The 26,643-nt window shown below is 36.9% G+C and overlaps 1 protein-coding gene across 50 annotated transcripts in view; it reads left to right on the top strand.

The window, feature by feature from the left end:
- The window catches only part of MBNL1 (muscleblind like splicing regulator 1), a 209,486-nt gene that overhangs the window by 79,866 nt on the left and 102,977 nt on the right, over window positions 1-26,643 (top strand). For 4 of the 50 annotated variants that reach the window (XM_070072644.2, XM_070072643.2, XM_070072640.2 and 1 more), the window contains exon 2: window positions 11,922-12,041. The exons of 44 other annotated variants lie outside the window; for them this stretch is intronic. In XM_070072644.2, coding sequence (XP_069928745.1) covers window positions 12,036-12,041 — 6 coding nt within the window. In that variant the 5' untranslated portion in view covers window positions 11,922-12,035. Of the gene's footprint in view, window positions 1-11,921; window positions 12,042-14,619; window positions 15,485-26,643 lie in introns of all 50 variants that reach the window. 2 more of the 50 variants (XM_089331059.1, XM_089331054.1) reach the window with 1 other exon arrangement.

Genomic DNA, 26,643 nt, shown 5'->3' with positions numbered 1-26,643 from the left:
CTTTGTGGCTTTGCTAACCATTGCTCTTTTTCTTTATTTGCATTCCATATGAAAGATTGCAAATGTATTTTAAATTTATCTAAATATTTATTGGACACTGGTACATGATAAAGGAACTTTATGAAGTGATAAGATCAGTGTGTTAATAATTATAATTTTTTATCATTTTTTATACATGTAAAGCTCATTATACTACACTGTTCATTTTGTGCTATTAATTACCTAAAGGAATACTTTTAACGCAATATTATACTAACAATAATTTGAACTCCTTTCTATACATGTATATCTGTTATATTTATCAAATATTAAATATAAACACCCAGGTCTGTGATTGGCTTTGTTCCCTCCTTTGTTCTGAATATACATTCAACACATTTTATATGTGTGACAGATAGTTTAAAAGCCCAGGATATGCAAAAATAATACCCCTGTTTTTAGTTGTAATGCCTGTTGCTGAACTTGTTCAGATAGCTTCCTTCTGTTGTGTTTTCGTTTTCAATTTCTCTAGAAATTGAAATCAGAAATAAATCATCTTGTGTGCTGCCTGAGGGAGGAGTAGCTTAGCAAGGAATCACCTGCTAATCACAGTTCACTAATTTTATATAGAGAAAAATTTTTAAATGTCATCTGTCATTCATAGACAATGTATGTTTCCTTCAGGAATCTATATGAGTTACTTATATATCACACATTATATTATACTCCTCAGAAGTTTATTAATTTCAACTATAAATTGATTGTTCTTTGTAAACAGCAGGGAGAGTAGTTGTACCTGTTTTTTGCTTTACTTACTGTCTTCTCATCTTCCCTACCAGTTAACCTGTTAATTTCACTCTTTACCTGCAGAGCTTGTTGAAAGCTCCTGGCAATGGTGTGCTGGAACTGGCTCACTTAACAGCTTTTCCCAACTGCATGATCAGTAATATCTCATTGGCAGCCTGAAATTGGCTATGGTAGGAGCATTTACACCATGGAAATTGGCAAATGCTAGCTACATCCTTATGTCCTCCCCTGTCTTAGAGAGCCACTTGCTGTTTACAGTGTTGTCTGTCCCTTAAAAAAAAAAATGCTTCAATGTGGAATAGCCAGTAGAAATTTTCTTCCATATGTTTTCTTTCCATACTGTTTGAAAGACTCAGAACAGGACTAACCATACTACTTGCCAAGTAAGTGACTGGGCAAGTTACTTAGCTATTCTGTGCCCCAGTGTCTTTATCTATAAGATCCTGATAGTAACAGTTCCTCCCTCAGGGTTAATGGGAGATTGAATACAAAATCCCCTTATCACAGTGTTCTAGCATAATGGCCTTGCACAGTGAACACTCAAGTAATGCTACCCTTTAGCTCTCTGTTCTTTGATTAATAGTCATTTACTGATCCCTTACTAAGTACCTAGCTTTTTGGTGAGTCCAATTGTTCATCTGTTATACCTCTCACATTGAGTATTACCACGTTCACCTGTGACAAATGACTTCTTTGGCTGCTCCAAACTAATGTTCTTTTTGTGTGGTTTTTTTTTTTTTTTTTTTTTTTTTTTTGGCCTATGGCTGTTTCTCTCCCTATATGTTTATACTATTTTCTTATTTAGATTTTGTTTAGACATTACCTTTTCCAGGAACCTTTTCCTCACCCTAGCTCTGGCCACATAATTGCCCTGTATCTGCTTTTGTAGTTTATCCAATTCATTATCTGTACTTTATTTAGAACATGAATCATGGCTAGGCATCTTCATCCTTGTCTGGATTTGAAGTCATAGACAGTGGCTTATGACTTTGTTATCACTCAGTAAGAAATACCAGACACAAAGTTGACTACTAGCAATGTTTGTTGAAGGATTGTTGGTTGAAGGAATAAGACAAAGACATTATTCAGAGACCTTACTATTGGATTGAAGAGGTAACATGTGCACATGTGACATGAAGCTGAATAAGAACATTTATTAATGAAAGCTATATTTTTAGTTTGTTTTAGTTTATATTTTGCATACACATATGCTATTTATTGCCATGTTAACATGTGGACATTTGAGTTAGAAATATATTGAAGGGGCCAGTGTTGTTTTGCAGAGGGTTCAGCTGCTGCTTGTGATGCTGGCAGACCCTGTCTTGAGTCCTGGTTTGAGTTCCAGCTGCTCCCCTTTGGATTCAGCTTCCTGTTAATATGCCTGGAAACTACAAGTACCAAAGCCTGCTTGTAAACCAGGTTTTGTGACTTCAGGCCAGAAATATGAAAGAAAGTTTAGTTACTTTTCTCTTTACTAGATGTTAACTTTTTTTTTTTTTTTTGTAATTTGAAAATTCTTATGGGAATTGTTAAAGCACAGCCAAAATTAGAGAAAATGGTAAAATGACATCCATGTACATATCAATCAGAATTTAATCCATCATGTTTCATATATTGCCCACCCTAAAACAAATCTCAGACATCTTATCATTTTGCCTATAAATTCTTAAGTAGTATCTTAATAAATAAATAAGTTGTTTTAGATATAACTGCATTTTGAAGTCTGTCAAAATTGACAATAATTTCATTATATCATTTAACACTTACTTTATGTGTAACTTTTCCTGAATATCACTCAAAGTCTTTTTTAACGATGTATTTTTCAGGGCAGCTTCTAAACGAAGGTTACATAACTCCATTTGGATGTTATCTTTTTTTTTTTGATTTTAGGTTTTTAATAGCATGCCCTCATTATAAATGATATTTTATCGTTGAAAAGTTTGATTGATATACAATGCTTGCACATATATAAAAATACATATACATATACATAAAATATTTATGGGGTACAGTGCAGTTTTTCAACACATTTGCACGACATAAAGTGATCAAGCCATGCAACTCTCCAGTCATTTCTTTATCTCTTTATGGTGTTTGTAGCCTGCCAGCTCTTCTTTAGTTCTTCATATGCTATATAATACATTATTGTAATCTGTAGATACCCATCTCTACTGTGGAACACTAGAACTTGCTCCTTTTATCCAATTATATGTTGGTATTCATCATCAAACCTCCTTCAATCCCCTCTCACACACCCTGTCCAACCTTGAATAATCTGTATTCTAAATTCAGACTATTATTATTTATTTACTTTTTTTAGCACCACACTCTAACCAACTGAGCTAACTGGCCACCTATTATTTTTTTTAACTTTAGGTAATAACTGCTATTGAGGATATGGAGGAAAGGGAATCCTTAGGCACTGTTGGTGGAAATGCAAATTTAGTACTGCCATTATAGAGAATGGCATGGAAATTTCTCTAAAAACTTAAAATAAATGTACCATTTGATCCAGCTATCCCACTTCTGAATATATATCTGAAGGAAATGAAGTCAGCATATGAAAGGGAAGCTGCACTCCTGTGTTCATTGCAGCACAATTCACAATACCAAGACATGGGATCCACTTAGCTGTTCATTGATGGATTTTCTATGAAATAGAAATTAGGGTTGAGTTTCACTTTTGTTACTGTTTGGTGAGAACAGTACCTAAAAGGTCTATGTACTATACGAACAGGCCAAAATTTCACTCATCTCTGCTTTTAATGGTACTGAAATCTGAGCCCAACTTCTGTAAAGTTTTCTGCCAGTAGCTTTCCATCACTGTTGATCTTTTTGTAGCTCTATGATTTTTGGTTTTTTAACAACAAAATGGTGACTCCTAATTATATCATTCCAGCTACATTTATTGCCAGAAATTCTTCTTTAAAGGACTTAACAACTTACTAAGAATTCCAAAATATTGCTTATATCAGAAAAATGGAGAAAATACATGATTTTTTAATTAATTTTCATAATTAGATACTAAATTTTAATATGACATAAATAAAGTTATACATCTATTTGGTGTATTCTAATAATTTTGAAGTAAGTCTAATAAATTTTTACCATGGATCGATTGTTTGATTTGCTTCTCCTATTCTTGTTTGTTTGGTTAGTATATATATAAAATAATATTATTATTATTGTAAGTACATGTAATTATTGTTATTTGAGAGTCAAAGAGAGACACAGAGATGAGACAGAAGAGGAAGAGAAAGCTTCCATCTGCTGGTTCAATCTCCAAAGCTCCACAATAGTCGGGCTGGGTCAGCCCAAAGTCAGGACTTAGGAACTCTCCAAGTCTTTCACTTGGAGAGCAGGAACTCAGCCATTGAATCATCATCTGCTGTCTGCCTGGATCTGCATTAGCAGAGAGCTGGAATTGGGAGATAGAGCCTGGAGTTGAATATTGGACATTGGCATCTTACCTGGTTTCTTAACTGCTGGGCCATTACCTGCCACAATTATGTATTTTGATAGCATTACTTCTTACTGCACCAAGAAGTTCCCTTTTCTTCTTTTTTAAAAATCATAAATATGCCTGCATATGATGGAACTTGTTAAATATTTATTTATTTATTTGAAAGGCAGAGTCACAGAGAGGCAGAGGCAGAGGCAGAGAGAGAGAGGTCTTCCATCGGATGGTTCACTCCCCAGATGTCCGCATTGGCCGGAGCTGTGCTGATCTGAAGCCAGGAGCCAGGAGCTTCCTCCGGGTCTCCCAAGTGGGTGCAGGGGCCCAAGCGCTTGAGCCATCTCCTACTGCCTTTCTGGGCCGCAGCAGAGAGCTGGATTGGACACGGGATGCCAGCACTGCAGGTGGCGGCTTTACCTGCCACGCCACAGTGCTGGCCCAGAGCTTATATACTCAGATGATATTTATTTGGCATCTGCTTTTTTGTCAAGAGAGCTGGTTACAGGGAATGTAGACATATGAGTCCTACCTTTTAATTAATTAGTTTATAATCTTGCCTTTTTAATAGAATGTAGAGTTTGAATTTGTTTTCTACTCATGATGTGATTTTTTTTTTTTTTTTTTTTTGACAGGCAGAGTGGATAGTGAGAGAGAGAGACAGAGAGAAACGTCTTCCTTTTCCATTGGTTCACTCCTCAGTGGCCGCTGCAGCCGGCGCACCGCGCTGATCCTAAGGCAGGAGCCAGGTGCTTCTCCTGGTCTCCCATGGGGTGCAGGGCCCAAGCACTTGGGCCATCCTCCACTGCCTTCCCAGGCCACAGCAGAGAGCTGGCCTGGAAGAGGGGCAACCGGGAAAGAATCCGGCGCCCCGACCGGGACTAGAACCCTGTGTGCGGGCGCCGCTAGGTGGAGGATTAGCCTATTGAGCTGCGGCGCTGGCCATGATGTGATCTTAAAAATGAGCTTATTGTAAGCAAATCCAGTCTTACTATACTATTTGGTATCATACACTGTGATCTTAAAAAAAATACTTTTAGCTGACTTCAGAGTCCCTGATCTTCGTCTCTAAAATAGGAACGAAAGTATAAATAAAATAGGGAATTGGAAGTTTTTCTTGCTATCCAAAGAAATATAAGATGAGTCTGTTTAGGGCACTGTATGTGACAAAAAAGGAAATATTTCTATATTAATTTATTTATTGAGGCAGTAAGAATTAGAAAAGAGAATGGTGTCCTACCAAGACTGAGAGCAAATGATAGGCTCCTGTGCTATTTTTTCTTAAACATTTGACCTTGATTTCACATCTCTTTTCAAGAAGTAAAGGGAAAATTTTAGGGATATCTTTGTCTTCTATAATGTGTACAGGTTTTTTAAAGATGTTTTTGAAATCTGGAAAATGTACAGTTTCTAAAGGCTCGTAAACCTCTTAATGTGTTGTTAGCCAGTGTGAATAGAAGAATCCAGTTTCCCTGAGGTGTCCTATGACTATGAGAATAGTGAATATGATATAATACCTGATTCACCAAAAGATGAACTATGTAAATCTCGGGTTATGAATTATTTTGTTCTGTTAGGCATGTTTTGAATTGTAGAATCCGTTGTATCAGCAATCATTGATAATTCTAAAAATCCCAGATTTTTCTGTAGAAGAAAAACTCAGATCTTTTACTCATGTTCAGACACTCACAGCTGTTATAACTGGAATGCGAATTCTTGGCCTAAAACTAAAATATATTTTGCAGTCAAAAATTAGAAAAATGGGAAACCTTTACGCTAACATGTTTTATGATGTTACAGAGGAGTACTAGGGAGAAGGAGATCTTTAAAAGGAGTGGTATTCTGTTTGCTTTGGTAGAGTACCTTATCAGGAAATTTGAAAGGAGACAAAAAGCTAAGCCCTTTAATTGTAGTATCTGGTAACCCTAAGGATTAGACTGAATTTAAATTTGAAGATCAACAAATGTATATTTATTTATGCTGATTGAAAGAGTAGTTGCATTTTTGACTAGAGGAAGTAGCCTAATCTGAATAGCACAGCAGTTGATAAAAATTTTTGTTAATGCATAAATATAAACTATTTTAATCTGTTGGAAACAGAAGGCTAGCACCAAGGAGACAGTAGTAAAATTCTAAAAGGAGCTGGTGAAAAGTAAATGTTATGCAACATGAAAAGAATACCAGGGGAAAAACTGACAGAGTAGAATAACAGGAAGATTAGTCATTTCTGGAAGGGGAAAAAAAAGATGGGGGCGGGGAAAAGTAAAGACCAGGAATGTGGTACTGCAAGTGCCAGTGCTGAAAGAACCAGATGAGCTCAGTTGGGAGCTAAACTGGAGTTGAGTATTAATTACAAAATATAAAGTGTATATTAACAATAAACAAAAAAAGTGGAGAAATTTTCTGGTAAGAATTAAGAAAAGCCTGTACAAATAAAATAATGATGTTTACCTTTAGTGGAGCTGACTTGGCTTAGCTCTGACGGGAATGTCAAATGTGAATAAAGAAAAGATATTTCTTACGAAGCAAGTTGAAGTGCTATTATTTTTTCAAGTATTGGATAAAATAAATACATTTTGAATGTCTTGATGTGTATGTTACTTCGTTTAAAATATTTCACTAATATATTTATTTATCTTATAACTGAAGGAATGGCAATCTCCAAATACTTGGAGAAGTATTTCTCTAAATACCCCAAAATATAAACCATAACTCTTTTTATATCATACAAAAAATAGACAATGATGCCTGAAACTGAAAACACGAAAATGTGTGTGTGTTGGTGGAATCTCCTTAGTCCCTAGTTTTTACTGAAAATACTCAGAATATTCGTGAAACAGATTTTTCTGTATGCATTTTTTAGCCACTCTTGAGTGTGCTCATCTGTCATGTGGAAGTAATAGTGCACTGGCCTCAAAGTTGTGCAGTGAAGAGTAACTGAGTTGGTAAAACATAGACACTTACCTTCCACAAAAGTGTCCCCTTAGTTTGTCCTATAGCATAAGTATGGAGCACAGATATATATGATGTATGTTCAGTTAACACATGAGACAATGGACTGTTGCAGTAGAAGTTTCCTTGATAGTACAAAATGTCACTGAGTGGGTTATAATAGTGTCCATACCTGACAAATATAAAACCGTTATGTCGTTTGGCCATGTCAATAGTAACTCTAATAAATAACAAGTTACACAATATATATTTTAAATAAAGTAGATAATTCTAGGTTTATACCAGAGAACTTAAAAAAGCACATGGAAATACAAATGAAAAATAAGTTTAGGGGTGGGTGTTTAGCCTGGTGACTTTTCCTGTCTCTGGCTCCTGACAGCAGCTTCCTGCTAGTACAGATCTGTCAGTGGTGATGGTTCAAGTCACTGGGTTCTGGCCACCCATGTGGGAGACATGGGTTACATTCCCAGGCTAGTTTTAGCTGTTACAGACCCATTCGAGGATCGAGCCAGCTGACATGAGCTCTCCATCTCCCTCCCTTTCCCATCCTCTTTATGTGTTTTAAATAAATGAAAAAATTTTAAAAAGTTTGAGTTAAAAATTTCAAAATCAGTGCATACTTTTTTCATATATATATATATATATTTCATGAACTTTCTGAAAAGACCCCTGTATTAGCATGACTGTATGAGAAAATCTACTCTTTGTTCTATCAGGAGGAAAAAATGCTATTTTCATTTAGGTGTGGGAAAAGACATGCATATTGAAATAAGATTTCAAGTTAATCTAGACACCCAAGTTTTCTATTGTTTAATGTAACTATGAAATACATAATTTTGTATCACTGAATTCATGAAAATGCAGTATGCAGTCTGGTGGGCCGTATGGCTTATTTTATGATAAATTACAATCCTTTCATGGCTCATATGCACACAATTTATGATGTAGATTCTAACTCTTGTACAAAATGACTGGTTTATATGAATAGCAAATACTGCTAAAAAAAATCTTTTTCTGTCTCCTCCTCCCTCTCTTCCCTTACCCACATGCACGCTTAACACATACCATAGGCCACATACACATAGCCTACCCTGGGCCTAACTGAATAGGAAATGTTTATTTTCCAAATTACAGAAAACAAATGTTATCTCAAACATTGAAAGTCCTTCCTTTTCCTGGTTTGGAAACACTAAGTCATACTGAGTCACTGGTAGATTTTCCTTAGACAGTTTTATTTAAAGCATAAAGTTGTGAGGACAGAATGACTCAGGAATTTCTAATTCATAGTTGGATCTTTTCACTTTTCGGTCACTAGTTCATATATAGATGGGTTAGTGTTAGTTAAGGATTGGCAGTTTAGTTTCCAGGAGAAACTAAAGAGTTCACTGTAACTTTACCTGTTCTCCCCTAAGTGTGTCTTAGCCTCTCTACGTAATAATTAATTTCTAGATAAAGCCATGTTTAAAGCATTATATAAAACAGAGTAGACTCTAAATAGTTGATGAATAAGAAGCTGTTAGCTTATTTGTCTACAAATATTATTCCTATTTATACCACTTTAAAGTCTGTAAAAAGATCAGAAACTAATCAGTGTATGTTAATTACACAGGCTTCAACATCAGGGAGAAATCAGAACCGTATAGGCAGTGATAAGTCCAACACTCAGGATCTGTATGTCTGAGTCTTTATCAGTATGTGAATTTGTAAGACTGCATCAGTGAGTCATGGTTCTTACTCGTCTAGCATTTAGTGATGCCAAGGTCATAAAAATTACTTTGTTTTTCTCACCCAAAAGATGTCAGAATATGCTTTTCAGAATTTTTGAATAATTTTTCTGTAAATTCTGTGTTCAGATCAGACACTGAAACAAATTTAAATCTGTTGTCAGCCAAGGAGTAAATCAAGCTTATGTGGCTACAGTATACAACACCACTACCCAAGGGATTCTGCTAAGAAGGCAGTTGCCTAGAGATTGGCTATGAAATTGTCATCTTCCCTCTTAGTAATTTTGGATTACAAAAATAATCAAGAATACAGAGGCTCTAAATGATACTTTACTTCAAGCTATGCCACACAGCTATCTAAAAACTTCTTGCCAAATGCCACCAAATATCTCTTATTTCTTAGAGCTTATGGCTGAATTCTGGTAGAAGAAACACTGCACATAACTATATTTCACTCCAAAAGTTTTCATGTTTTTGTTTGTGCTAATTTATGTTAAGTTACAGCTAAAAAAAATGAAGATAGCCAAAATTAGTCCAGAGATTAGGCTTGGTGTTGAAATTAAGGAATACATTGGTTCCAGTATTCTTCAATGATTTTGCAGTCTTCCATTCTGGGCCCTTGCTGCTTGCAGTAAGCTCTCTGAAATTACCCAGATGACTGTCCTCAGAGCTGAGTCACGAAAAGTCATTTTAGCTGTTGAATATTCAAGGAAGTACTTTGGTCCAAGGTTGGATTCAGCCATATCTCATGGGGTGATCCTTGGATTTCTGAAGCCCTCCCTAAACTCATAATTATTGTCTGAGTCCTGCACAATATTAAATTTATTTGCCAAGGATGAGAATGAGATATAGGTATGGCTGGCTGAAGTGGTAGTTCTTCAAAACAGAATGAAAGACACTGTGATGCTAATAATGTTACTGCCCTGTTAATGCCTTGGAAGATAGAGTGTACACCTGAAAGAGACGTGCAAAATGAATTTATCCTTGACTTTCTAAAATTTGAGAATCACATGAAACATTTGTTAGTCTTTGAAACTAATGAACATCATTAAGAAAAGGATATGCATAATAAAGGCTTATGTAAATATTTTTATATATTAAGTTATTAAAAAGAGATGGGGCTATCATATCCTCTTCTCATCAGGGTTCTGGCCAGACATGTCATTTCTTAATATCTTTCTTAAAAAGCTTTAACACTTCCTCATCAGCTTTGGAGAGAGACAACAGATGGCAGGCATAACACCACAACTTCAGGAGTTGTATGCCCTGGATCCAGACCCTCAGTGCCTACCGTTCATCAGATGTGTCTTGTTAAATGGGCCTACATCTACCTTGTTGTGTTGTTGAGAATCTAAATAAATTAATACATGTAAAGGACATTCAAGATGCACACTAAATCCATAGCTGCATTAGCTAGTAAATCTTAATGTTACGTAAGTTTGTGTACTATCCTGTTAAACTGGAAGTACAGAAATAAATGAAAGCCAGAATTAATGTTACAGTTGTAACCAAATGATTTAGAGCTCCAGCGGTGGAACTGTACAACTGGATTTAAAATACTGTGACCTTGAAGAAGTTATATAACCTAACTGAGCCTCAGTTGCCTCACTTCCAAAATATGTTCAGTCCTAATATCTAAGTGTCTAGTATTTACTGAGTGTTCTTTGTTAGTCACTATTATTACTTTGATGATGAAGTAAGCACTGTGAACTATTTACATACAAGAAACATACTCAGAATCTGTGTAGGGTTTTGGGTTTTGCTAATAACTTATCTCTTCCACGTAGAGAATACATGCCTTGGTTTTTGTAATTCTCTAAGAAGTTAATAATTAGGAAAAATAATTATCTGTTTTTCACTTATCCTTTGTTGTGCTATTTGAATTCCAAAAACGTTCTCTAGGTAGTTTTTTTTTTTTTTTTAAAGATGTATTTATTTGAAAGATAGGGGAGAGACAGAAAAAGGGATCTTCCATCCACTGGTTCATTTCCCAGATGGCCACAACAGTAGAACTGAGCCAAGCTGAAGCCAGGAGCTTCATCTGGGTATCCTGCGGGGTTGTCAGGGGCCCAAGTACTTCGCTCATTTTCTGCTGCTTGTCCCAGGCTATTAGCAGGGAGCTGGATTGCAAGGGGAGCAGCTGGGATACGAACTGGCACCCTTATGAGATGCTAACATTGCAAGTGGTGGCTTTATCCACTACACCACAATGCTGATTCTATATAGTTTTTTATCAACAGAATTTTAGCTTTGGATGTTTAAGCTAACTGAATGTTTTAGTAGTGATGTTAAGTGCTTAACTCTGTTGTCTAGCCACATTCTAGGCAGTTAAATTGAAAACTACTGGAAAGAAAATCAAATAGTTACATCAAAATGGGAAATGAAATGGAAGCAAAAAAAAAGTCTTTACTCCTTCTGTCAAATAAAGATCATAAGACTTGTTGTTTCCCAATCTATTCTGAGTCTTGTAAACATTACAAAAGTACTAACATTTGTAAAAAAGAATCTAAAAAAAAAAGTGATTCTTTGCAGGAGGGCAGATAAAGATTACCATGAAAGAAATGATCTCATGGTGGAATTTAGTTCACATGGTAGCATCCTTTCTTTCACTAACAGGAAATTTTTGGGCACTCTCCCTGCTTATTGGGAATGAATGGGGAAGTTGAACAACTGTTTAACAAGACACATCAAGACTTGATTATAATGAACTTTTTAGAACAAGATTTTTTATGCTATTAGAAACAGAATTTTGTAGTAACAGTGTATTCATCACCTTGTTTGTGGAGCAGATTTTAAGTATGATCACAGAAGAACACCTGTGGAAAAGGTACAAACATACAGCAAACTCTGTGTAGGTGTAGAGTAAACAAGAATGCTTTGGCTAGCATCCTGCAAGGAGGTGGGTCTGAACGATCTGCTCCAGCTTCTGCTGCTGCTGCTGCTGCTAATATTGCTGGGACGGAAGAGTGGCTGACCTGGCATATCCTTTACCCTTGGTGCTGCAGCAGTCACTCAGGAAATGTTGTTTAAGGGGAACCTTCTGGATCCTTTACATGGCACCATGGCGAGAAGAAGCCGTAACTTATCTATTGAAGATAAAGCATGGAGTTGGCTAATGGATGCTGGTGAGTGAATAAGGCAAATGGGGAGCCAGTTTACTATGGTATCTTTTGGGTAGAGCTGGTCTCTCAAGGATCAAGATGGCATCCATGGAGAAATAGCATCTGATCTCTGTACATCTGAAACTTTATTCAAGAGAGGAATCAAGGTGTTAGCATTAGTGACCTGATCTGTGAGCCTGTTTATGTTTTATAAATAAAGTTCAAATTTACATCAGGATTCATTATTTGAAGATAGTAACCCCAAAGTGTGTTAGATATTTCAATAGATGGAGCATGATTTTCCATGTCATTTATTAGTCGCTGCTTAATATCTGTTTTTTACTTAATCCATAGTGATTGAAAAAAAACTTTCTAGTTATTTTGAAATGAAAGCAATTAGTCCTCCTTTCATTTCTAAACGAGCTCCCTTACTTACCTCTAGCTCTCCCAACAGTAGATTATAGGGTTTTAAGTTCTTTTATGTGCATAATTCTTGCCAAGAATATTCTTTTCCATTCAAGGTGATTATATAAGCCAGTTCCTACAATAGATTCTTATTAGTTAAATAGTTACACGGGACATATCTTTGATATTAGCAATAAAGGAGTTTCCTGGAGCAGGTTCCTCTATTGGTGAAATAAATGCTGTGAATGAAGTATCTCAAAAGTCTTTTACTCACTAAAATTTTCTCTCCTCAAAGTGGAGGCCATTTTTGACAAAGCCTAGTAATGTGATTAGAAATAATAAATATTAACATATAGAAAGAGCATATCTCTTATGATTTGTAAACAAAAATATGCCAATTAATAATTTATTTGTGTCCTTCATTAACATATTGAAAGAAATAGAAAGTTTAAATTGTCCATAGATGTGTAGGCCAAATATCTGTAGAATTATTCTGAATTATAGTATTCTATAAAAATTATACCAGTTAAATTTGAGAACTTACACTAGCATAATAAAGGTCTGACAGGCTATGCATGAGGAGACTTTCTTACCTTATTTAGAATTTTAACAACTTATTTGACTTTAGTGCCCCTGCTCTCCTCAGACACATGACATCTGCAGACTGCCTGTTTACCTGTGTCACCAGCCAACAAGTATTCATCGAGTACCTACTGTGTTTATGGGGAAACTAGAGGCTTGGGATATAATTTTGAGCACATTTGTCAGAAAATTTCTCCCCTTGTGATACATAACAATACTTAAATGTAAAATCTTAATTCACATGATCTGATCTTATGGCAGATATTTTAGTTACAATATAATAAAATGTAATTTTTATTTTAAAAATACTAGCACCTGTTTTTCTGTTCCCACTGAGTGACATATAAAAGTTAAAGAGCTTTATAAATGAACTGTGTACTATACCAGATCAGCAACATTTATTTGCTTCATTGTCTTGTATTCCACATTTTTTGGGGTTTTAGTTTTGTTGTTTAGATCGTTAAAAAGCTGGTGTACCTAAATGGATGTGAGAACATTGGTACAATTGAAAGTCATATTACATTAAGAAAAAGTCAGCTTTCATTTGATTTCTGCCATAGAGACTCACCCAATCTTTCCATATCTAAACCTATCACATTGACATGATTATGTTTTTAAAAATTAAATTTTAATTCGAACCTACATCTAAACTTAGGCACTGCCTACAGAATAAAAAAAGTATTTTTAATGGGAAATTTAGATTTCTCATGCTTTTTCCTTACAAAATCCCTCAAGTTTAATGTATTAGCTGTTCTTATTAGCAGTTCTTAATATGTTTTAATGTAACAGTTACTGATTGTCTCACATTGTCTGACCCTGAATGACTTATTGTACATAGATGAACTTTGTCCAAATAAGAGCTGCTTTTATTTCTTTTGTTGTTAACAATATATGTTTTGGATACAAGAGAAGGAAATAAACTTCTCTCTCCAAGAAATATTATTTCAAAAGATTATTTGAGCTATTTAACATAAGTAAAAATAATAATTGTTAGTATCGGTTACTTTGGACTTAAATATAAGAAAATATAAGTAGATAGATGAAATCAAGGATTACACATACATTACTGCTATTAGGTGATAGGATTTCTTCTCACTTGGTTCTAAAACAAGTATGGTGAACTTGGGTCTAGGCTTAACGAAGTAGGAGTTTCTAAATGATCCTGATCATTTTCATTTGATGATGTTAAGGGATCATTAAAGACCTCTCAGAGTTCAGACTTAGTCTCTGACTTGATTTTATCTGGCTCAGCAAAGCAAAATTGCCTTTAGGATTTATCTCTTGTAATGGTTTAATATTTAATATCCAGTGGCTCCTTCAGTGGAGTTCCTGAAGTCTGTGAGCATTTGCAGAGCTGTGAATAGTATTCAGCCTGTAGGGTCTCCATGGAAAGTATAACATGAAGTAGCACAGATTGAGGAGAATGCTGGCTGGGAATAGTTTATCTGATAATGCACCTGAACTAAGTTCATCACATTTCCTTTCTTCATCCTGCTTCCTTTTTTCCTTGTCATGCCTCCATCTCTTGCTTTTCTTATCTCTGCACATTCATTCTCCATCTGGCTCTTTTTTTTTTTTTTTTTTTGATACTTTCCTTCTTGTTGAATTCCTCCAGTTTCTCTCTTATGATGATAATAGAGAATGATAATTTGATAAAATATATGTAGTACTTTTAAAACCAACTTGAAAACCAGCTGAATGAGTTTACTTTTCTCTGTGTTTTTATTTGGTCCTCTAATTCCTGAAAATTTGCCTTTTAATTTTTGTTGCTAGTGGGTCAACACCCTGGGATTATTTATATTTGTAAATTTCTTTGATAGAAAGTTTGCATTAATACAATTTAGTAACATTAAGTCAATTCTTAGATTTTAACCTCAAAACAGCTGGCATGCTATAATATGTGTTCCTTACTTTTCTTTCTAGAACTAGACCTCCATACCCCTCCTCATCCGTGTGTTTGGCTTTCTTATGGGATGCGTGAATGGCCGATCCCTTTGTATTTTGTTGCATTTCTCCATTGCTTCTTGTGTTCTGGCGGGGAATTTTGGTGATTCTTTTCAAGCGCTACCTGAGCTCTGTGCTAGTTGTTCCCCTTCTCCCAAGGTCTTGTGCTGCGTGGCCATGTCTCTACTTCCTCAGCCCTGCCCATTGACAGAACCTTAGGTTCTGTGATGGCTGCCTCTAAACCCTTGTAAGAGCAGGGAATATCCCTCCCCCTGCTGCTACAATTGAGTCCTGTGCTGGGTACCATGTTGCCCTCTACACTTGCTTTCAGTTATTAAGGCTTCCCAAGCTTTGGCTGTGGCTCAGTGATCCTGCTGTCCAAACCCTGAAACTTTCCTAGCCTCAACACTCAGTGGTAGCAGCAGGTGTTGGGATTTCTCCAAGCCCTTAAGTCCCTGGGAGGAAGAGAATGGCTGTTGACATAGACCTAAGGAGTTTTCAAAGCACCAAGAAACCTCTACAGAAGATGTATAAAGGTAAGATTCTGATTTTTTTAGGAAGCTGTTATAGAAGCTTAACATACCTGTAGTTATGGATTTAATGTAAACTAATAGTTATAATTATCCTTGGGGAGTTCTTTGATGATAGAGCTAAGATATCAGTCCTAAATTGGAACTGCCTGTTAAAAACACTTGTTTTAGGAAAGTTGTGTGATAACTCATTTCTATTCAAGTTTTTTTTATATTAAACTTGGCATTAAGCAGATTTTCAAAATTTTTTTTTATCATTTCTTCAAATTGGAATGGATGATGTACTTTTTTTTCTCTTTCACAATCTGCATTGTGTAGCTGGTAAGAGAAATTTTGTTGAAAGTTAAAATGATTTTAAAAAATAGAATATATTGATTTTACCAAATGCCTACATTTTATCTACTTCTTTATGACTATTTAAAACCAAAACCATTAAATGAATGTATCTTCAGTTTTTCAACTCAAATTCCTACATCCTTAATCAGTTCAGAAGGAATCAGAAGAACAGCCCAGATTTTGGTAGTGCCAGGATGCATTACTCTCCTTTGTCACAAATTACTTCTTTAGAAAGAAAAAAAGAAATTACTGCCTACCATTCTAAATGCAGCAGTCTCTATTTTTTTGGCAGTGGAGGGGTGGAGGCATTATTTTCAGTTTATTACAGGGGGTATCCCAACCCATCCCTACTTATGGTGAGAGAAACTCATGACATATGGGTACAAATAGCATAGATGAAGGATGTATGTCAGTGAGATGGTGGGGGTGGTGTGCATATGAGGGTTAGGGAGAGAGATCAAAGCATCTTAATGTGGAGAAAAAAATCCATCTCTTCAGCATTGAGGCTTTTGTGGCACCTGTAATTTATTTATAGTTCCTTGTTCTGTACTCTGCTTCTATTCAAAGGCATTAATTTGTGAAGTGATTTTATTAAGACCCTTCTTCTAAAAAAGAGATCATTTTCAGCCTTACTATGAATTCATGTCTTCTTTTTTCACCTCTTTCTTTTCTTTCCAATATGGACTTTATCTGGTAATTGACTCCCTGTAATTGGAATCAAAGCTATTTAATTATGTGTTGAAACTCTTTAAAATTTCAGTAACCAAATATTCAGCTTAATTTTTTTTTTTTTAAAGATTTATTTTGTTTGGAAGGTTGAGGGGTGGGAGAGAGAGAGAGCGAGAGACAGACATTTTCCATCTGTTCACTCCTCAAATGGCTACAACGGCTGAGGCAAGACCAGACTGAAGCCAGGAGCCTGGAACTCCATCCTGGTCTCTCGAATGGGTGACAGGGGCCCAGGCACTGGAGCATTCATCCTCTCTTTCCCAGGCCCATTAGTGGGGAGCTGAATTGAAAGTGGAGGAGCTGGAACTCGAACATGGTGCTTTGGGAGGCTGACATTGCTGGTGGCATCTTAAGTGCCACCATAACACTGGCCCCAATGTAATACTTAAAATTTAAGATGAAGAATGTTTGCAATAGTTGTCTTTATTTAGTTTTTATTTAGGATGCTTTCTGTAGTAAACTTTATTTTCATTGATATTAATGTAATTTTTGAAGTAGGGCTGTGTGGATGATGAGCAAAAGAGTAGATAACCTACATTTACTAAAGATTTTTTTTCCCCACTCTATTCTTAGGATGGCATGGGGTTCAGGAGCTCTCAGTGCCAACACTAATATTTTATCCCTTGATTATTAACTTATATTAAAAAACATTAATATGCGAAAGTTGAGACTACTATAAAAAATAAGCTCGTGTTATACACCTGTAATATTCTAATGACAATTGCTGATTTTTTTCCTTTCCAAGTTCAATGTTTCTGGTTTTTTTTTAATTAAGATTTTTATTTATTTATTTGAGAGGTAGAGTTACAGATAGTCTTTCTTCTGTTGGTTCACTCCCCAAATGGCCACAACTGCTGGAATTACGCCAATCTGAAGCCAGGAGCCAGGTGCTTCTTCCTGGTCTCCCATGCGAGTGCAGGGGCCCATTTTCTACTGCTTTCCCAGGCCACAGCAGAGAGCTGGATTGGAAGAGGAGCAGCCAAGACTAGAACCAGCACCCATATGGGCTGCCGGCGCCCAGGTGGAGGATTAACATACTGCACTGCTCCTGTTTTTGTTTTTCTTTTCTTTTTTTAAGATATATTTTATTTACTTGAAAGAGTTACAGAGAGAGGTAGAGAAAGAGAGAGAGGTCTTCCATCCACTGGTTCCTCAAATGACTGCAACGGCTGGAGCTGCGCCAATCTGAAGCCAGGAGCTTCTTCTGGGTCTCCCACGTGGGTGGAGGGACCCAAGCACTTAGGCCGTCTTCCGCTGCTTTCCCAGGCCATAGCAGAGAGTTGTAACAGAAGAGGAGCAGCTGGGACTCCAACCTGTGCCCATATGGGATGCTGGTACTGCCAGCCTGGGCTTTAACCTGCTGTGCCACAGCACCAGCCCCTATTTTTTTTTTTTTTTAACTAAAATGTTAGGATATGTGAAAATGCTTTTCTTCTCTGAATACATTAAAAGTAGTCAAAGTGTAGGGATTTTTTAATCTTTGTGAGTCCAAACTCCTTGGATCCTGTGATAGCTGTTAAGCACTGAACCCACCAGTGAGGAGCACAGCAGGCAGGGTTGGTACACCGCCTAATTCTGCATAGCTACTGACCGCCCGGCAAGCAACCAGTGCTGTGCAGCCAAAGCCAAACAGTTGTGATGGCAGAGTGGGTCAGTGTCCTCCAGTACCTTCTTCTCACAGTCTAGACAGGAGACTGTAGCAGGCCTGCACCCAAACCACTTTCCCAAAGGTCTCGGCTGGTTGATGAGGGCAAAGAAGATGAAGGATGCTTATTTTTTATGAAAGATATTCAACAGCTATTTTATTTATACTTGAAAATATCCAAGTTTCGTTTCCTCTAGATATCAAAGTGTAACAGGTTTTGAAATAAGTTTTTATAGAGTATTAACATGGGTAATTGGTTTCATATGTAAGAAAAGGAATGTGGAATTTGAATGCATTTATTCTTAACATTTAAAATGATTTTACAGTTTTAAAAAATGAATGACACAAGTCTCCATCTAGGAATTTGTATTATTCTCAGGCATTTTCCTTTTTGTGTTTAAACAGCTCTCATATTCCCTTGAGATTAAGAATCATACTAACAGAAGAATCTAAGCTCGGAATTCTCTTTTTAGGAAGTTCAGTTTGCAAAGCAGTTTGGGTCTGTTTGGAGCTGCGCCAGTCTGAAGCCAGGAGTTTATTTTGCAAAAAGTTTATTTTGCAAAAAATATGAAGAACTTATTTACTGAAAATCCTAGAAGTTAGTGTTAGTTCTCAAAATAAATTCTCAATTCTAATCAAAATCATTCCTCAGAGAATTTCTGCCATTGCTCAATTCATCAGACTTTTTCCTTTCAATTTCCATTATTTTCTCTTTCTCATGTTTTCCCTGTCCTCTTCTTGAATCATAGAAGAGTCATGTATACTGGTGCGCCATGAGCTGAATATTTAAAGTAGATACTGAGAAAAGCTAGATTTCTTTCTTGTAACAAGTAGTTCCCAGCCTGATTACATGTACTGAGCAGGAGAGAAAAGAACAAATCTGCACTTATTAGAATAGCTCAAAAAGAAGATAGATATAACAGTGAGCCCAGATATTCTTTTATTTTAAATCTTAGGGTTCAAAAACAACTCCATTTCCTATCCAGCTCCCTGCCAATGTCCTGGGAAAGCAATGGAAGATGGCCCAAGTGCTTTGCGTCCCTGAATCACATGGGAGACCCAGTTTTTGACTTCAGTCTGGCCCACCCCCAGCCATTGTGGCCATCTAGAGAGTGAACCAGTGGGTCAAAGATCTCTCTGTGTTTCTCCTTCTCTCTTAAGCTCAGACTTTCAAATAAATAAATATTTGAAAAATATATTCCTGTTTATTCATTTGTATATAGAAATAAATGCTTACTGAGCCAGAACTATTGAAAATCTTAAAGTCATCTTTTTAATTAATTAGAAACTCCTTTGAATGTCAATTCACTGTCACTGTACAACAAAACAGTGCTCCTGAAATCCTATAGCTTATACACGAAAGAAACTTGATAGGAGCTTTCCATAATTTCACATTAATCTAAAAATATATATATGATATTACAAATAAAATATATATAATATTACCAATCAAAAACTGTAAAGCTGGAGTAATTCTTTCTGAATTATTACTAATAAAAATTAAATTTTCATTGACTATAAAAAATAATTTCTTGGTTACCCATTACCTATAGTCCCATTATAATCATTTTAGTTATTCAGAAAAACATCTTCAGTTAGTTAGTATTATTATTTCACCTTTACAATTGAAGAAACTGAAACCAAGAGAAGTTAAGTATCCTGCCCAAGGTATCACAGCTTAACGCAAGGATTCAGACCCTGGAAGTGTGGCTCCAGAGTATATCTGTGAATGTTCTTATTTGTTGTGACCCTGACCATGAGTGTTCCCAAATTCAGCCCTAACCTTTTCCATAACCTAGTGTTATTGAGACGTTTCTGCTAAAGCAACAAACTGCTGTTTGTTGGATTTTTGACCTTGGAAGGTTGACATATCATCCTCTCTCTGCTGTAGTCACCTCCCCCCTCTAAAATATGAATAATATCATCTCCTTGTCAGGGTTTTATGAAGATTTAATTTAATTTAATGAGAGTGTATGCCAAGCACTTAGCACAGTGGCAAGCACATAGAAGATAGCCAATAAATTGTTGATGTTATTATGTAATTTTTCCAAGGTCACACGGCTAGAAAGTGATGTGAGTCAGAATTCAGACCTGAGTCTGTCTGACTGGAAATCTGAACAAACTTGAAACACACATACATAACACACATGTTCCACGCATAACAACAGGAGCTACCAAGGAAAACTCATGTTCTTTCTGGACTGTCTACCTCTAACCATACGTTTCATGATGAATAAACTAGGATGTCCTATTTGCAGGAGGGAGAAGAGTTAAATGGTTTTTTAGGGCAGATTAGAGGCTTCAGCTTCCAGGATTGGGATCCTAGCCCCATCACTTAGAAGCTGTGTGACATGCAGCAAGTTTAGGGTTATCTATATGTTAAGCTAATACTTGCATCTATTATGTTGTCATGAACATAAAGGATATAAATGCAGTTAAAAAATGCCACTAACTCGGCTTCTATTAATTGCTAATGGAAACATAAATATCTATTTAAAAATATGGTGTGTTTACAAAATTGAAATGCATGTTTAATAAAAATTACAAACATGTAGAATTTTAGAGAGGGATAGGATCACAGTGATTAGAAGATCTTTCATTCTCCCAAAATCTGTGTGCCATTTAACCTCAGGGACAGGGCAGTGGAGAGGGGAAAAAGGCATTAGAACTGACCCTAATGTGTGGTGATTATGCTGTTAGAGAAATGGGCAGACTTCTTGCAGTCTTGGCTGATGTCACCCCCAATGGTGGTATTCAGAGTCATCAGAGAGTGGAATTGTCCTGGTTAAGCAGTTGGAGGATTATCATTTTTGTTTCTTTTCTCTGAAGCAGAACCCAAACCAACTGAATTTCAAGTCCTTTCTGAAGAGAAAGTTGCCTCAACTGAGATTAATCTGGGGTTTAGCTTTGAATGATAGTCATAGTAGGGTCCTCTTGAAATTCTTTTTTAAGGGGTTAGTTTATTTAAAAGACATTGTGGCAGAGAGATCTGCCATCCATTGGTTCACTCCCCAGATGCCTGTATCAGCCAGGGCTGGGCCAGGTCAAATCCATGAGCCCAGGATGCCATCTAAGTCTCTCTTACAGGTTGTAGGGGCCCAAGTACTTAGACCATCATCCACTGCCTTTCCAGGCATATTAGCTGGAAGCTAAACTGGAAACGGGGCAGCCACTACTTGACCTGGCACTACTATGCTGCTCTACAATGTCAGCCTCTTCTTGAGTTTTTGCTGCTTATGTGTCTTAACTTCTCTATCTCGATTCTGAGCTTCTTGAAACCAGAGATGGTTATCAATTATTTGCAATTCTAGCACAGTGTTGGGAAATAGTTGATACTCAATTCATGTCAGTTAATATAGAAGAACCCCACTGAGGCTCTCATGCAGCCAAAAGGATTGGAAAGCAAGGACGATTGGAAAGCAGTTGAGGAAGCACAGGATGCCTGGAGCTCCCTCAGGAGCAGAAGGAAGGGTTGGGGCAGATCATCAGGTCGGGGCAATGTGCCATGGAGCTGAGTACATGATCTTGGCAATGAATGGTTTAAGGACCTGGCAGAATTGAAACTGTCAGTGTAGCCTGTTATATTTCAAATTGTCTATAAAATTTTGTTAAGAAAATGACATATTTAAAGATCAAAAGCTATTGGAATCTATCTATATTTGTTTTTCATGCAGTGAATAATAACATAGCTGGCACTGAAAACTCAATTTTGGTGCCAGAGACTTGAGGAAAAGTATACTTGTAAATGTGGCATTGATTTACACCTTTATATAAATGATTTATTAAAATATTTTAAATCTGTAATATCATAAAATTGTAGTTTGTAATATGTGAGCATAACGTGAAGACATTACATAGATGCTGTGGGGAGTTTGATCGTAGGTCTAAAATCTGAAGTAGGGGCAGGTGTTTGGCCTAGAGTTTGAGAGGCCAGTTAAGACACCTCTGCCCCACATCAGAGTACTTGGGTGCAGGGTTTGGCTCCAGCTCCCCCTTTCAGCTTCCCGCTAATGTGGGACTGACAGGCAGCAGGTGATTTAGCTCACATAGTTGAGTCCTTGCCACACACAGGGGAGCCTAGGATTAAATTCTTTACTCCTAGCTTCAGCCTGGCCTAGCCCTGGCTGTTGCAAGAATTTAAACGAGGAACCTTTTGTTTTTCCCTATTTCTGCCTTTCAAATAGTAATGAAAGCTGAAAATTTTTAGAAGGTTATTGTTATAACTTTCTTGATTTTTTCCCCCCAGGAATGATATGAGAAAAGTGTCTTTCAATCCAAACTATATTAAAAACAGAAAACATATTGGCTGGTGCAGTGGCTCACTAGGCTAATCCTCCGCCTGCGTTCTAGTCCCGGTCGGGGCTCTGGATTCTGTCCCTGTTGCTTCTCTTCCAGTCCAGCTCTCTGCTGTGACCTGGGAGTGCAGTGGAGGATGGCCCAGGTCCTTCAGCCCTGCACCCGCATGGGAGACCAGGAGAAAGCACCTGGCTCCTGGCTTTGGATCGGTGGAGCATGCCGGCCACAATTCACTGGCCATAGCAGCCACTTGGGGGGTGAACCAACGGAAAAAGGAAGACCTTTCTCTGTGTCTCTCACTGTCTAACTCTGCCTGTCAAAAATAAAAATAAAAAAAAAAGAAAAAACAGAAAACATATTAAAAAGAACAAAGAAAATTATGCTTGATGTTAAGCCAGATGATTTGTGTTGATTAACAGGGACTGCAAAGCAAAAACTCATGCTCTTCTTGCACTATAATACTTCCTCTCAGTTCTAGCTATACTATTAATAGTCAATAAATCAGGTTGCCTATGTATTGAAGAAAAAACTTACATAGTTTAGTGGGTATCCAAAGGTAATTTCAGGCAGTCCAACAGTCTTTCAATGATTTGGCATGGTGGTGTATTTAAGCCAGACACATTAGCACCTTGTATTCAAATTCTGGATATTGTGCTTTGGCACCTGAAGGAAAGTTGTTTAGAAAACTTCAACTGAGAGTAAAAATCAAACCAAATGTTTCCATGAACATTTGTGTCTTCTTAATTTGAAAAAGACCATATGTTGCAGCAGTGCTTGTGTAAGATTAAGATAGTGGGGGAACTTTCCAGAGCATATCAAGAACAAACTCTTAAATCAAGTGCTAAATTATCACATCTATAACAATTATCCTTTAAAGAACAAATATTGATGTGAAGGTAAACAAAGATTGAGTCTGAGAAAAGAGAAAGTATCATTAACATGCACCTCATTTTGTAGAAAGTAGTCTCTCTGTGTGCTTTTTAGTAATTTCAAATGTGCCTGTATGTGGTTTTTCATTCTTGCTTTTCCTCCATATGCACAGTCAAGAGCACACACGCATACACACAGATACATGCACCCAGAGGCTTTTGCTTTTACTATAAAAGAGTTACACTGGAATAGGAATTGCATGATGCTGTCTATAATTCTCTATAATCCTTTCTTAAATGGCTGTGTGTGCTTGGAGTTATTTCTATTTCTGATCTGGCTTAGCATTTGGGCCTGGAAATACTGCTTTACTGCACTTAACCCTGGAAGTGCTTTTTCTTTTTCTGTTTCTTATTTCCTAATTCCACTTTTAGTTTATTTTGTCAATTCACCATGTAAATTTTAATTAGGTAGTACTTTTGGGATATTATTAAAGCAGTATGTGTGAACCAACAAAAGTTTAACGTGAAGTAACTTAGCTACCTTGAGCCTGGATTTCTCTCAATGACCCTTGTCTAGGATGTGCTTTTAGCACTTTAATCTGCAGTTTTCCCCTTATAAAAACATAAAGGCAGTGGCACAAATAAAATCAGTGGTATCTCCCTGAGGAGAAATTTGTCATCAGAAATAAAAGTGTCAGCACTAAGAGAGAAAAGCTATAAAGTATGTGATATTTGGTAATTGTCACCACTCTTGATCTTCTATGTGGCGATTGGCCTTTGAGGTAAGATATTTAAACGAATGTTGCAATTTAAAAACAAAAATCCATCTTAGTTATTGGTCTGTTTAGGTTTTCTTGTGTCTTCATGACTCAATTTTGGTAGATTCTATGTGTCCAGAAATCTATCCATTTCTTCTGCAATTTCCAATTTTTTGGCATATAGTTGTTTGTAGTAATTCCTGATTTCTTTTTATTGTGTTGTATCCATCTCCTTTTTCATGTCTGATTTGATTAATTTGGGTCTTCTCCCCTTTTTTGTAGTATCAATAGTGTATCAATTTGTTTATTTTTCCAAAAACTCAGCTCTTCATTTCAATTATCAGAAAATATTTAAAAAATTTTATTTGAAGGGTAACTGAAAAGTTCATTTGCTATGTGTGTTTCTAAAATGTTTATAATATATTAGACAATTTGCAGAAGCTGCTAACTTTTATGCTATTTCTAAATAGAATCGCATATATACTAGTTTAACTTTGAGGCTGAGAACTTTACCTTTGGAGCCAGATCGCCTGGATTAAACCACTTAGAATAGTATCAGTAATTATATTTTGCTATCCTTTTTGTTTTATGTGTTGTTTCCAACAAAAGTAGTTATATAACCTCCTGTTTTATGAGGCAGGACCTGTGGAAAGTGTTAGTGTTAGAGAAGGGTATAACTGAAAGTCAGTAGAGGGACTAGTATAGTGGAGCAGCAGGCTAAGCTGCTGCTTGTGATACCCACATTCCTTATTGGAGTGCCAGCTCCAATTCCAGCTATCTGCTCTTGATCCAGTTTGCTGCTGATGTGCCTGGGAAGGCAGTCAATTACTGGGGACCCTGACACCTGTGTATAAGACCCAGGTGGAGTTCTGGGCTCCTCGCTTTGGCCTTGCCCTGCTCCAACTAATGGTCATTTGGGGAGTAAACCAAGGGATGGGAGATCTCTCTCCCCTTAACCATTCCCATCAGTTGCTCTGCCTTTCAAGTAATCTTTTCTTTTAGAAATTTATTTTTTATTTTATTTTACTTAATTTTTTAATGATATTTATTTGTTTGAAAGTCAGAGTTCCACAGAGAGAGGAGAGGCAGAGAGAGAGAGAGAGAGAGAGAGAGAGAGAGGTTTTCCATCTGATGGTTCACTCCACAATTGGCCGCAACGGCCAGAGCTACGCTGATCCGAAGCCAGGAGACAAGAACTTCTGGGTCTCGCATGTGGGTGCAGGGGCCTGAGGACTTGGGTCATCTTCTACTGCTGTGTTCCCAGGCCATAGTAGAGAGCTAGATTGGAAGTGGAACAGCCAGTAATCGAACCGGCACCCATAAGGGCTACCGGCGCTTCAGGCCAGGGCATTAACCCGCTGCGCCGCATTAATCTTTTTTTAAAAAATAAGCCAAGAGGTCAAATGTCAGAAGCCAAATTTGCATGGTAGATTGGACTCTAAAACTTAACAAAGCTTATGGATGAAGAGGGGAGTGAGCTAAGCTTAAGATAAAAACATTGTGAAAGTAGAGCCTTGGGCAGTGGGTGTTTGAAGTGTTGCCCCTTGGGAAAATTTTGGGAACAGTATTCCAGTTGTATCCATTCAAGATTTTTTTCTGCATCTCAGTGTCATATGGTCAGGAATTTCCACCAATTTAAACTATCCTTTCCTTCTGTTCCTTAGGAATTCACACTTCTCACATCAATAAGCCAGATTGACTGACTTTCTCAGTCTTCCTTTCTGGCTCCTTGATTTTCTTCATATTGCCCCATTATTTTTCTTGGAAGAGTTTATTTTATAAGGATTAACAAAAGAGTAGTTAATATATGGAATAGACCTGATGACCATCATACTGACTAGATACATGATAGGCACATATTTTTTCTTGGAATAATTGCAACTTTAGCTTTTCTGTTAGACCTTGTGTTACTATTTTGAGGTTAGAAAAGTGCATTCCTGCAGTTATGTGTTTGAAGTTTGCCTAGGCTATTTGAAACCATCATTATCATCTACATCAAAAAGTGAAGGTTGCCTAGAGGAAAGTACAGAACATCTCCAATTAAAAACAGTAATGAAGGTCCCACAAGCTGCCTTTGTGATTCCTGATCCTGAGTTGGAAAGTTCTTTTGTCCCATTTACTTCAGCAGGTGTGGTGATACAGTCTGCGCAGGATTCACAAAAAATTTGGCTTGAAAATCACTTTAATTTGAGAAAATAATTAATTTGTATTGTATTTTCCTTCTGTCTTTAAAATATTTACTTATTTGTTTGAAAGGCAGAGTTAGGGAAGGAGAGACCGAAAAAGATTTTTCTATCTGCTCATTCTCTCTTCAAAAGACTGCAATGGCAGGGCCAGGCAGAAGCCAGGAACCTGGAACTCTATCCAGGTCTCCCAAGTAGGCGGCAGGGGCCAAATGGCCTCAGCCTTCTTCCACTGCTTTCCCAAAGGCATTAGCAGGGAGCTGGATTGGAAGCAGAGCAGCCAGGATTCGAACTGGTGCTTAGGTGGATGCTGGTATTTCAGGCAGCACTTAACCCACTGTACCACAAC

This window comes from Oryctolagus cuniculus, chromosome 4 (genome assembly GCF_051225735.1).
Source record: "Oryctolagus cuniculus isolate XC-2025 breed Fujian yellow rabbit chromosome 4, ASM5122573v1, whole genome shotgun sequence".
Lineage (NCBI taxonomy): Eukaryota > Metazoa > Chordata > Mammalia > Lagomorpha > Leporidae > Oryctolagus > Oryctolagus cuniculus.
This window is presented reverse-complemented; position numbering and strand designations above follow the sequence as displayed.